Source organism: Muntiacus reevesi, chromosome 8, assembly GCF_963930625.1.
Source record: "Muntiacus reevesi chromosome 8, mMunRee1.1, whole genome shotgun sequence".
Lineage (NCBI taxonomy): Eukaryota > Metazoa > Chordata > Mammalia > Artiodactyla > Cervidae > Muntiacus > Muntiacus reevesi.
The window spans coordinates 17158642-17172518 of NC_089256.1; the positions used below are offsets into that span (position 1 = coordinate 17158642).

Consider the following 13877-nt stretch of genomic DNA (forward strand, 5'->3'; position numbering starts at 1 on the left):
ATATTCTAATGATGAATCAATATTAGTTAATGTTATAAATGTATATAATAGAAGAGTAAAGTTCATAAGCTCAAAAATGGGATAAAGGAGAGGGAGGTGGTTCAAATGAACCAAATCTTCAACTTTCAAAACAGGAGTAAGTTAATACTACTTAAAAACCCTGAAAGAAGGGCAAAAGGAAGCTAACTTACATCATTTAATAAGCACTGTTCATGTCCCAAAAGTGTTAACTTCCTCTCTTCCTTATGTAGTTTTCACTCTCTTAATTCTAATTTGAATTCAAAATCAAATTCAAAAATTCTAATTTACTCTCCTTAATTCTAAAAACAAATCATGTAACATTTGGGGGCAGTGTTGGATTACATAAGTTTAAACAAATATTAGATTACCAGCAAAGGAAAGGCTCTCCCTGTCCCCACCAAAAAAAAAAGAAAGAAAGAAAGAAACTTGGAAAAGACTTTCTAGCCAATGTTTTATTTTTAAAAATTAGAGTAATAAGCATGGGGAAAATCAGAATTTTGTTGAATTTTTTTTATTTCTTTCATGGGTGTAAAGTTGAAGACCTTTAATCTCTAATGGGGTTCCTCCAGTGGCTCAGAGGTAATAAAATCTGCCTGCAATACAGGAGATGTGGGTTTGATCCCTAGGTCAGGAAGATCCGCTGAAGTAGTGCATAGCCACCCTCTCTAGTATTCTTGCCTGAAGAATCCCATGGACAGACGAGCCTGGAGGACTGTAATCCATGGGGTCGCAAGGAGTCAGACATATTTGTTTGGGTCTTCCCTGGTGACTCAATTGTAAAGAATCCTTCTGCCAGTGAAAGAGATGTCCATGGGTTCGAGCCCTGGGTCGGGAAGATCCCCTGGAGAAGGAAATGGCAACCCATTCCAGTATTCTTGCCTGGGAAATTTCATGAACAGAGGAGCCTGGCAGGTTACAGTCCATAGGGTTGCAATAGACTCAGATAGAATTTAACGACTAAACAGCAACAGCAACATATTTTTTTTAATATAACTATTTAGAAAATAGGAGTTGAGATAGGCATGAGAGATCAAAAGAGAGTTACAGGGAGGGCATTCCTGTGCATCAGGGATTTAACATAAGCTCTCTTCTGTGCTACAACCTACTGTTACCTGTTTTGTACAGATGGGGAAAGTCTTCAAGTTTCAGAGAGCTTATGGCACCTGCCCGAAATCTCCCAGTTAAGTAAGTGCTAGTTAGAATTTGAACTGGAACACACATCCACCTGGAAACAAAGTCCAGGATTTTCTAAGAATAATAAATGCCGTTTTTATTTGTCGGTGAAATGGTGTACTTTGAGCCAATGGAATAGACAAATTATATTTTCTTCTGCTGCTTCCACTGTATTCCTTAGGAAATTTAAGATTTTCTGCCATGACCGGAATACAAACTATGTAGTAATGATCATTACTATCAGCAGGTGGACGAAAACAAGCCTACAGGGGTCACAGATGGTTTTAGGAGAATTACAATATGTAAATACTGATTTCCACCAGAGAGAAAATGTATACAGTAATAGTTATTTAGAAGTTTGAGAGTTAAGTTTTTCCTGAGGATTATTAACATTTCGACACTGAGGAATTTCCAACAGGAATTTCTCACCTGTAAGCTTTGTTTATGATCTAACAGAATTTTTCAAAAATCATATAGATAGCTTGGATTAAAGAAGTCTTTGAAAATTTGCCACATCATTAAATCATCCTTACCTTTTAAAAATATGTAATTTTAGAAGACATACATTTTCTCTAATGTGTATTTCATTAACCTATGTGACTACATATCAGTATCAATTATTGGAAAACTATTTAACTATTAGAAAACTTTTTTCTATATTTCTATATGTTAAACAGTTTGAGATTTTTTTTTACAAATACTAAAACGAAATCATTTTCATTCCTGAATTTACATCTCTGTCAGCAACCAAACTGGTTCTAAAACAATCAAGTTTTGCAAAAATGCCCCTGATGAATAATAATAGTGAGAAATCAAAAAAGATGGTGGTTCCTTAGAGCAAGTAAAATGTGCAAATTGTTATTTTTAGTGCTTTATCCCCCAAATTATTAATTTGTTATTAAGATTTTCTACACTCTCTCAAATGACCAAGAAAAAGATAACTCTAGTTAACTCAAAATTCTGGCTAATTTTGGGCCAGTTTTCAAAGAAGTTTCATATGTCATATACCATCCTATCATATCTATCATTTATTGAGCAGTTACTTTGCATACTATGCTAAGGACTTTAATGCATCATCTCATTTAATTTTCATCACAACCATGTAAAATAAGATGCTATTTTTATCCTTATTTTATAGGCAAGGAGCCCAAGACCTTAGAGAAGTTATTTAGCTTTCCCAGTGTCTTTTCACCAGAAAGTCAGTCACAAAGACTTTAAAGGTCTCTTGGATTTTAAAGTCCATGCTCTAAACTACTTACACTTCATTTAACATACAAGTTCTACTAGCCATGGTCACCTCTTTCCTTGCTCATTCAGAAGTTACTTCTGGTTATAGTTCTACTAAAAATTTATATTAGGGATTTTTAAATGAAAGAAAGACAAATAATATAGCTCACACTTTTTTATACATTTTCTCAACATAGAAGGCCTTGATTTGTGTTTTAGTCTTAGCAATGTCAATTTTATAAAACTATATTTTAAAATTAAAATTCGATAAAATATCTCCTCAAAAGGGTCAATGGTTTGTAGTTTCAAACAACAGCAATTGTGATTTACCCCCATCTGCAGTTTCCCTCAGTTCCAGCCCATTTGTAGCCTAAATTAGGAGTAACAGAAGTGGAAAGTAAGTAGTCTGTTTCTAATGAAATCAAATAAATGACAAAAAGGAAGTGAAACTGTAAAATAATCCAAAATCAATGGAATTTAAGCTGTATAGGGTTGAAGTGGAGTAAAGAGAGCATTTTCATATTTTTCTTTTTTCTTTAAAGTAAAATGACTATACTTTAGTGTTTGAGTTAATTTATCACATTATCATTGACTTGTACCCAGAGTCCAGGCCTACTTGATATCAGGTAGATTAACACATCAGATCCTGAAAGCTGTTGGCTCTTTCATTGTCTCCCTCCATTTCATTCCTTAACTCATTCACCTGTTTTTCCATTTGGCAAAAGATGTCTTGGGGAAAGGGGAAAATCTAGTTCAACTTTGGGAACAATCTCCTAGTATTTTAAGAAGTGAGCAGATGAATACACATGAACAGCTAATGGTGGTGAACAACCCATTAAAAGGATAGGTAGTTTTATCTCTAAGCATGTTTAAATGATCTCTCTCTCTCTCTCTCTTTTTTCTCTCTTCAGCTTTAATTTTTTTTTCTTTTTACTTAACTTTTTATCACTCCCCCAACTTGACTCAAGGGGACTTTTAAGTAAAAAATGACCAAAAGGCACTCAGTTATCAATGTACTGAAGGAGGACTCCTACATAGCTCACTATCTAGTCAACATTTATCACAAAAACACCCTGATGAATGTTTGCTTTTGAACTGTGGTGCTGGGGAAGAATCTTGAAAGACAGCAAGGAAATCAAAGAGATCAACCCCAAAGGAAATCAACCTGAATATTCATTGGAAGGACTGATGCTGAAGCTGAATCTCCAATACTTTGGCCACCTGATGTGAAGAGCCAGCTCATTGGAAAATACCCTGGTGCTGGGAAAGATTGAAGGCAGGAGGTGAAGGGGATGACAGAGGGTGAGATGGTTGGATGACATCACTGATTCAATGGACATGAGTTTGAGCAAACTCTGGGAGATAGTGAAGGGCAGGGAAGCCTGGCATGCTGCAGCCCATGGAGTCTCAAAGAGTCAGACACAACTGAGTGACTGAACAACAACAACAAAATGTTGCTTGTAAGAGTCCTCGTTGACTTGAGGCATTTCAATTATGCAGTTTCAGATTATTAGAGTAGTTTTTGTAGAAAAGAGCACCCAACCATTCCTTGCTATTGTCTTTTCATGACTGTGATCTTGAACATCTTCTACTGCAAGTTTCCTGGAAGATGGGGAATTTAATAACACAAACCAGATGGCAGGGGTGGTGACTTAAATGTCCCCAAAGAAAGTCTGATTCCCTCTAGCTCAGAATGCAAATCATTATCAAAAGTCATCATTGTTAACTTGCTGCCCTGGGGATCACTCAAGCCTCTAGTAGCTTGGACTGTGAGGGCTGAATTTCAGCTCTGCCAGTGAGGGGCTAGAGTGAACCATGCAGCACTCCTGGATCCTAACAAGTCTCTGGAGGCTGCTTACCTACCTGCAATTCAGGAGACCAGGGTTTGATCCCTGGGTTGGGAAGATCCCCTAGAGAAAAGAATGGTTACCCACTCTAGTGATCTTGCCTGGAGAATTCCATAGACTGAGGAGCCTGGTGGTTCACAAAGAGTTAGATGCAACTGAGCAACTAATACTTACTTGACTTTGCATCAAAACCTGGCTATGTTTGATAGGTAGAGTCACTTACAGTTTAAGTATCAGTAAATCAAAATGTCCAAAGAAGTTATGAAGATCATAAAATGATTTATTGAGAATAGTTGAATGCACTCTGTTAAATAAGGCTAGAGATTTTACAAACTATTAATTTTTACAACACATGAAATGACTACAAAAGATATGAAGTAGGAAGCTTAATAATTCCAGTCCTAGCTCCTGGAGGAACTGATTTGATACTAACCCAAATAACCTTCAAAGTGCTAATTTTATTTCTCTCCTAATGCTGCTTTCTATTCTCCCTCTTTCCTTTTTGTGACCCAGTACATGACATGAACAGTAACTGTCTAAGATCATTAAACCAAGCTGTTGCAAAAGCTGGTCTGTTGATTCAGCATTTGGCTGAAGAATAGAAGGCTGGCTATTCAGCAAAAGTTTTGATTCCATTTCTGTCAAGTCAGCAAATAACAGCAACACTCTAGCTTTGCTGATAAAAGGAACAAAGAAAATAAACCAATACCTTTTGGTGACATTTCCATTGCAAAAAGGGAAGGTATTTTTCCCCTTTCCACCTTTTTCTGGCATTAGGAAGTATTAAAACCGAGAACATGTTTTGTGTCTGAGTAAATGCTTATAAACAAAATCCTTAAAAATAAATAATTTTTCTTCTCCCAGCTCTTCAATTCCAACTCTGTTCTGCTCCAGACCCTCTTCGCTTCCCACTGTGTTCCATGTTGTTGTCTGCTTGATACAGACTTGTTGTTTTCTGCTTACTTTCTTTATAAGCTAGCCTATACAGAGGAGAAAGATGTTTACTGCTTTGTAACCTTCCTGCTGCCATAAGCAGGGTTCTGATTTAGTTCAGAGCTGCCAGGGCTGAGAAAAGGCTTTCTGTAAGTCACAGTGCCCTCTCATAATATATTCTGCTGTTTTCTTGCTTATGTTTTGCTGAAGTATCAATGCTGCATATTTTCACAAGCCCAGTTTCCTACAGGAGAAGGAGTTTGTGTCCTCTGATGGTTTCCTGGCTGGGGGGACTTGTGCCTGTGTTCTGGTCGGTGGAGCTGGATCTCATCTCTCTGAAAGGCAGCACAGTGTCCAGTAGTAGGTTTTGGGTTGTCTGTGGATGTTTTTCCCTTTCACAAGCTGAGAATGTAGCCAGATCTTGCGTTTCTTTGTCCTTGAGCCCTTTGCATTGCAGCAGGAAGCAGCGGATATGAGGCAAGAAATGACAACTCCTTCTAAGACTTTTGTTTCTGATAGTCTTGGCTTAGTGAGAATTATGTAGGAAGTGGGAATGAGAGAGTAAGTGCTTAAATTTTAGTAGGTGAAATTTGTGGGATCCAAGGAGAAAGAAATACTCCTGAGACAAAGAGATGGGATGGGTTATGAGTGGGTTTTCTGTCCCACTAGGTACATTCTGGGACCTTAAGTAGTACCTGAGGAAGTGAAGAACCCTACCAGTGAATGAGATTGAATTTCCTGTGATAGGAGGCTCAGCACAAAATAAAGTTGATTAGAATAAATTTCAGGCTTAGTATAATGGTACCATTTATAAAAGTGCTTGCTTTGGCAATGATCAATGCATAGCATAAAATGAGAAAAAAAATATATATATAGAACATTAGAACTAGAAGTGACTTCTATGTTCATTTAGTCTAGACTCTTCAGTTTTAGATTATGAAACCAATGTTTAAGATATTTAAAAGAACTTGTTCCAAGTTGATGGACTAAAACCAGTGCAGAGCTGAGAAAGTGAGTTATCATCCTACTGTGCATTTTCCTTTCAATCTCATCATTTGAGAAATTCAGATATATTTGTAGCAATTAAAATTAAAATACATATTATTTCATCATAACCACGAGTAGCCCTTATCAAAATAAAATCTCTTACTTTTGAAATGAAATAAGGACATCAAAACTACAAATAATAAGTAGCTCTAATTGTGGAAGTAAAATAAAAGAACCATGGCTACGTGAATGTTGTAGTTTTTTCCCATTATACAAATTGTGAGGAAAATGATGAACTACATTATCAACAGCTAAAGTAGTTGCTATTATAGTTTCTGAGAATGAAACACCTAAGGCATCTTCACTGTAGATATGAGTGTGTAAGTGTGTGAATAGGCAGACACACACAGAGAAATCTGTCAGCTATCAAAAACTGTGGGGTTTTCTTTCCTGGAGTGTGCTTAAGAGTTAAGAAATATTTGTATATCTTCTGACTGAGTCCTATTTTTTTAAGAATCCTCCTGAAAAAGTGAAAGTGAAAGTCACTCATTCGTGTCCGACTCTTTAAAATCCCATGGACTATTTAGTCCATAGAATTCTCCAGGCCAGAATACTGGAGTGGGTAGTCTTTCCCTTCTCCAGGGGATCTTCCCAATGCAGGGATCAAATCCAGGTCTCCCACATTGCAGTCAGATTCTTTACCAGCTGAGGCACCAGGGAAGCCGAAGAATACTGGAGTGGGTAGCCTATCCCTTCTCCAGTGGATCTTCACAGCCCAGGAATTGAAATGCAGTCTCCTGCATTACAGGTGGATTCTTAACCAACTGAGCTATCAGGGAAGACCCATATAATACTATTTCTAGTCTAATTTTTCCCATTATCAAATCTTTAATCTGTGTCTTTGTCATCCCTTGTAATTTTTTGCTCTTTGGAGGCAAAATGCTGATTGGAGTTTCACTTCTTATTTTCCTCTGGACATTGGTGCCAGAGAATACAATTATCTGTTGCAGAAGTATTTCCTTCTAGCTGAATGAGAAGCCTGTACCAGGATGAGTTCAACAATGAGAAGACCTAAGTAATCTGGGTGTTCACTCATCAATGCATCGGGTGACTGTCCCTGAGTTGCTGTGAATTCAGACTCTTCTCTAGGCAAATTCAAAGGGCAGCACAATGCCCACAGTGTGGAAGCCTGTCCTCTGAATGCTGCATCACAGGGGGTTGGCCTGGCATGTCTGCTCTTATTCAGCCATCTGTTCATATGTTTCCATAGGAGTTTCTCTGCCAGCAGGGCCCATGGCGGACGAGGATAAACAATAGCACCACTAGGACACCAGACACCAGGCAAAAGATGATGGCAAGGATGGTCCTTAGAACTGTGAGAAAATAGGAAGAACAGTAGTGTAAAATAAAGGATTGGGAAAACATAAAGATCATAAAATTAATGTGTTAGGAAAATATGAAGGTTACACATCAGTGTTGGTTTCTACCTTCATTTAAAATGTCAGTGGCATTTCTAAAGCAGCCATCAGTTCAGTTCAGTTCATTCGCGCAGTTTTGTCCGACTCCTTGCGAGCCATGAAATAGTATATTTCGTATAGCATAGTAAGATGAAAATAGCACCAGACTAAGAGTCAGGAAATGACCTATGTTCCAGTTCCAGCATGACCTTTGATATTTGGGCCTCGGTTCGGTGGGCTACAGTCCATGGAGTCACAAAGAGTCGGACACAACTGAGTGACTGAGCACAGACATATTCTTCCATTATAAAGTGAGGGTAATTGACTGAAGTTCTCTAAGGTTCTCCTTCAGCAATAACTTCATGCATTTTTTTGTGCATTTTTCTACAGTTAAAATTAGTTGTTCATAGTGTCAGGGTCAAAGGCATTCTGAATACTCAACTGTGATCATTAATTGGGTCTTAAAGAAATAGAATACCAACTTTTGCTCTCTGAATTCGATTTTCAGTAAATATCTTTTAAAGAGGAAACCTTGAGCACATACTGTGTATGGTAAGCATTTTTAGGATAACTAAATCACTGCAGATGGTGATTGCAGCCATCAAATTAAAAGACGCTTACTCCTTGGAAGGAAAGTTATGACCAACCCAGAGAGCATATTAAAAAGCAGAGACATTACTTTGTCAACAAAGGTCCATTTAGTCAAGGCTATGGTTTTTCCAGTAGTCACGTATGGATGTGAGAGTTGAACTATAAAGAAAGTTGAACACCAAAGAATTGATGCTTTTAAACTGTGGTGTTGGAGGAGACTCTTCTTGAGAGTCCCTTGGACAGCAAAAAGAGCCAACCAGTCCATCCTAAAGGAGATCAGTACTGGGTGTTCATTGGAAGGACTGATACTGAAGCTGAAACTCCAATCCTTTGGCCACCTGATGTGAAGAGCTGACTCATTTGAAAAGATGCTGATACTGGGAAAGACTGAAGGTGGGAGGAGAAGGAGACGACAGAGGGTGAGATGGTTGGATGGCATCACCGACTCAATGGACATGAATTTGGGTAGGCTCTGGGAGTTGGTGATGGACAGGGAGGCCTGGCATGCTGCAGTTCATAGGGTTGCAAAGATTTCGACACGATTGAGTGACTGAACTGAACTGAACTGATACTACTGCTATTTTGTATGCTTATTTACACATGTCCCTTTGATAGCTGACCAGTCATGAGGCATATATATGCGGTTGTTTTTTCATGAGATGCTATTCATTATTCCATCTGGAAACCTATCCTCTCACCCAACAATACCCTAGTCCATGATAGTATATATATATTATAAATATCAGCTTGCACCATCTCTAAATATATATCTGATTTTCATTGTAAAAGTATGGGATTGCTTGTTGGCTTAGGTAATAGGAGAGCAACCATCTCTCTGATCCTGGTAGTCCTGTCCACAGAACCCTAGTGCTCCATGGAACACAGCTGAAAATCTCTTATTTAACCTAAACTTATCATTGCAGAGATAAAGAAAATGAGAAGCAGAGAGATTAAGATAAGAAGGTAATTGTATTTGGATCGAAATACAAGGCATCTTATCAGGCTTATGGGTTTAAAATCATCTATTCACTAATTCTCTAAAAAGCAGAGACATAATTTTGCCAACAAAGGTCCATCTAGTCAAAGCTGTGGTTTATCCTGTAGTCGTGTATGGATGTGAGAGTTGGACCAGCAGAGAATTAATACTTTTGAAGCATGGTGTTGGAGAAGACTCTTGAGAGTCCCTTGGACTTCAAGGAGATCCAACCAGTCAATCCTAAAGGAAATCAGTCCTGAATATTCATTGGAAGGACTGATGCTGAAGCTGAAACTCCAATACTTTGGCCACCTGATGCAAAGAACTGACTCATTTGAAAAGACCCTGATGCAGGGAAAGATTGAAGGCAGGAGGAGAAGGGGACAACAGAGGATGAGATGGTTGGATGGACATGAGTTTGAGCAAGTTCTGGGAGTTGGTGATGGACAGGGAGGCCTGGCGTGCTGCAGTCATGGGGTCGCGAAGAGTCAGACACGACTGAGCGAGTGAACTGACTGACTGATTCACTAACGACTTCCAAATTTTAATCTTCCCCAAATTCAAGGTTTATACATCCAACTGTGTATTCAACACATTAGCTGGGACATCTAATAGTCGTTTCAGTCTCAACAAGTCCAAAGCCGACCTCCCAGTCCTGTTATGCCCCATACATCACCCTCACTAAGTGTGTTGTTCCCACAGCATTCCCCACCTCAGTGGATGGAAATTTCCTACTTCTAGAGTCTCAGTCCCCAAATCTTGGAGTCTCCCTTGACTCCTCCCTTTCTCTCACATCCTTTACCGAATATGTCAGGAAATCCTGTAGTCCTACCAACAACTATATCTGCAAACCAGTGATTTCTCTCTTTCTCAGCCACCAGTCTGTTTTGAATCACCAATTTTTTTGTGGGATAAGTACCTCTGACTTCTTCCTAGCTTCTATCCTTTATCATCTGCAATCTCCTTTTAACACAGAAGCCAAATGGCTTCAAGTCAAATCATGCCACTCCTCTAGTTACAGTCTGCAATGAATGCTTATCTCACTCAGAATGAAAGTCAAAATCCTGATGATAATAGTTTAGAAGACTCTATATTAGCCTCTTGGATTTCCTCTCCTATGCTCTTCTTTGACTTGTTCTCTTTTGGCCACCGCACGCCTTTTTGTTTCTCAAACATTCCAGGCATTTCCCCCTTTACCTCCTTTGCTATAGTTTTAACATTGCCTAGACACTTTTCTGTGGAAAAGATCAGTTTTCATTCCAATGCCATAGAATGCTCAAACTACCTCACAATTGCACTCATCTCACACGCTAGTAAAGTAATGCTCAAAATTCTCCAAGCCAGGCTTGAGCAATACATGAACCATGAACTTCCAGATGTACAAGCTGGTTTTAGAAAAGGCAGAGGAACCAGAGATCAAATTGCCAACATCTTCTGGATCATCGAAAAAGCAAGAGAGTTCCAGAAAAACATCTATTTCTGCTTTATTGACTACACCAAAGTCTTTGTGTGGATCACAATAAACTGTGGAAAATTCTGAAAAAGATGGGAATACCAGACCACCTGACTGGCCTCTTGAGAAACCTGTATGCAGGTCAACAAGCAACAGTTAGAACTGGACATGGAACAACAAACTGGTTCCAAATAGGAAAAGGAGTATGTCAAGGCTGTATATTGTCACCCTGCTTATTTAACTTATATGCAGAGTACTTCATGAGAAACACTGGGCTGGAAGAAGCACAAGCTGGAATCAAGATTGCCGGGAGAAATATCAGTAACCTCAGATATACAGATGACACCACTCTTGTGGCAGAAAGTGAAGAACTAAAGAGCCTCTTGATGAAAGTGGAAGAGGAGAGTGAAAAAGTTGACTTAAAGCTCAACATTCAGAAAACTAAGATCATGACATCTGGTCCCATCACTTCACGGCAAATAGATGGAGAAACAGTGGAAACAGTGGCTGATTTTATTTTTTTGGGCTCCAAAATCACTGCAGATGGTGATTGCAGCCATGAAATTAAAAGATGCTTACTCCTTTGAAGGAAAGTTATGACCAACCTAGACAACATATTAAAAAGCAGAGATATTATTTACCAACAAAGGTCTGTCTAGTCAAAGTTATGGTTTTTCCAGTGGTCATGTATGAATGTGAGAGTTGGACTGTGAAGAAAGCTGAGTGCCGAAAAGTTGATGCTTTTGAACTGTGGTGTTGGAGAAGACTCTTGAGAGTCCCTTGAACTGTAAGGAGATCCAACCAGTCCATCCTAAATGAGATGAGTCCTAGGTGCTCATTGGAAGAACTGATGTTGAAGCTGAAACTCCAATCCTTCAACCACCTGATGCAAAGAACTAACTCATTTGAAAAGACTCTGATGCTGGTAAAGATTGAGGGCAGGAGGAGAAGGGGATGACAGAGGGTAAGATGGTTGGATGGCATCACCGACTCAATGGACATGGGTTTGGGTGGACTCCGGGAGTTGGTGATGGACAGGGAGGTCTGGCATGCTGCAGTTCATGGGGTCACAAAGAGTTGGACATGGCTGAGCGACTGAACTGAACTGAAGACACTCTTCTCACAAATCCCTGTACCAGGTAACTCCATCACTTTCCTTGCTCATATCTTATCTTCTCAATGAGGACTTTCTGTTTTGAAAATGCAACCTATATGCCTTCTCCCCACACCCATCCCCACTTGTCACTTGTGATCTTCCCCTTCCAAAGTACTTATTTACTATGTTTATTCATTATCCATCTCTATTTCCTTCTAACAGAATGTATGCATCACAAGGTCAAGAACCTTTGTCTTTTTTGTTCACAAATGTATCCCAAACACTTAGAACACTATCTGTCACAAAACAGGAGCTCAATAAACATTTTTTAAATTAACTTTTTTATACCTATGGCTGACTCATGTTGAGGTTTGACAGAAAACAACAAAATTCTGTAAAGCAATTATCCCTCAATAAAAAAATAAATTAATCAATAGATATTTATGAAAAGAATTAATGATCTAGAACTCATTTATCTTCTCAACTCTTATTTCAGTATTTTTTCTCCCGGTGTCAGAATGCCTTTTAGTATCATAAGAAAGTGAATATTAATCAAATTAGATCTTGGTGGACCAGTGCCATTAGCACTGCAGATGGAGTTAAAGTTGGAGGAAACTAAACAGAATTGAAGAAGAAAGGAAAGGACTAAATGAAAATGAGGGAAGAAGGCAGAAGCTAACAATTCTTTAATATTAATGTCCATGACTGAATTTCTGTATTTGGAAATTTATTTTCAATTTTTTTGGCCGAGTTGTCATATACTTTCCTAGTCTTTCCCCTTCCTTTGTTCCTTCCTAGATATGCAGTGAGTAACCAAATGTCAGGCCAGCTGTGTGTTGGGTTCTAGGGTTCCAGCATCCTTGCTCTTGAGGAGATCAATATCTAATGAGAGAACTAGATAATCATGAGATTATGTAATAGTAAAATAGAGGTGTAAAATATAATGCCATTTGAACAGAGAGAAAGTTGAGATTATCACAACGTGTTCTACTTGGAAGAGACAGAATTTGGAAAGTCTTCTGAGAAAATGATAAGATTTGAGTTGGACTTTGAGGTAAATAGAATTTTGTCATGAGACATAATGAACTGCATGAGAGTGTCTTGGGGAAACAGTGAGTGGTTGCATGTGACTGGAATATAGGTTGTGGTGAGTTGAGACCAGATATGAAGGTTGAGGCTCAGGTTTTACAAGTTCTAGTTTGTCATGAGGCAAATGGAAATTATCAGCAGTTACTACACATTGAAGTGACATGGCCTAATTTCTGGTTTAAAAAAAAAAAAGAAAAACTGGAAAAAGGGAAGATGGTGGAGATATTCTCAGCCTGATAGCTATTAAAATGGCTTTGATAAGATACTGAGCACTGGATGTAGCACTGGAAGTGTGGCCCTGACAATGCAGATGAGGGAATTAAAGAGATACTTCTAAAGAAGAATTGACAGGCTTTATGATGGACTAAATATACTGGTAAAGTGGACATTGTGGTCAACACCACTCCATGAGTTCTAGGTTGGATAAATAAGATAATTAAGTTGCAAATGGTTCCAAATAGGAAAAGAAGTACATCAAGGCTGCATATTGTCACCTTGCTTATTTAACTTATATGCAGAGTACTTCATGAGAAACGCTGGGCTATAAGAAGCACAAGGTGGAATCAAGATTGCCAGGAGAAATATCAATAACCTCAGATATACAGATGACACCACCCTTACGGCAGAAAGTGAAGAGGAACTAAAAAGCCTCTTGATGAAAGTGAAAGAGGAGAGTGAAAAAGTTGGCTTAAAGCTCAACATTCAGAAAACTAAGATCGTGGCATCTGATCCCATCGCTTTATGGCAAATAGATGGGAAAACAGTGGAAACAGTGTCAGACTTTATTTTTGGGGGCTCCAAAATCACTGCAGATGGTGATTGCAGCCATGAAATTAAAAGACGCTTACTCCTTAGAAGGAAAGTTATGACCAACCTAGATAGCATATTAAAAAGCAGAGACATTACTTTGCCAACAAAGGTCCATCTAGTCAAGGCTATGGTTTTTCCAATAGTCATGTATGGATGTGAGAGTTGGACTGTGAAGAAAGCTGAGCGCCGAAGAATTGATGCTTTTGAACTGTGGTGT

General features: G+C 38.6%; 1 protein-coding gene across 2 annotated transcripts in view; it reads right to left on the bottom strand.

Moving 5' to 3' along the window:
• Positions 1-350: 350 nt before the first annotated feature.
• ACP3 (acid phosphatase 3) overlaps positions 351-13877 on the bottom strand; it is a 59236-nt gene continuing 45709 nt past the window's right edge. The window contains exon 10 of one of the 2 annotated variants that reach the window (XM_065942352.1): positions 351-7561. In XM_065942352.1, coding sequence (XP_065798424.1) covers positions 7186-7561 — 376 coding nt within the window. In that variant the 3' untranslated portion in view covers positions 351-7185. The remainder of the gene's footprint in view (positions 7562-13877) is intronic. The other variant, XM_065942353.1, reaches the window with a different exon arrangement.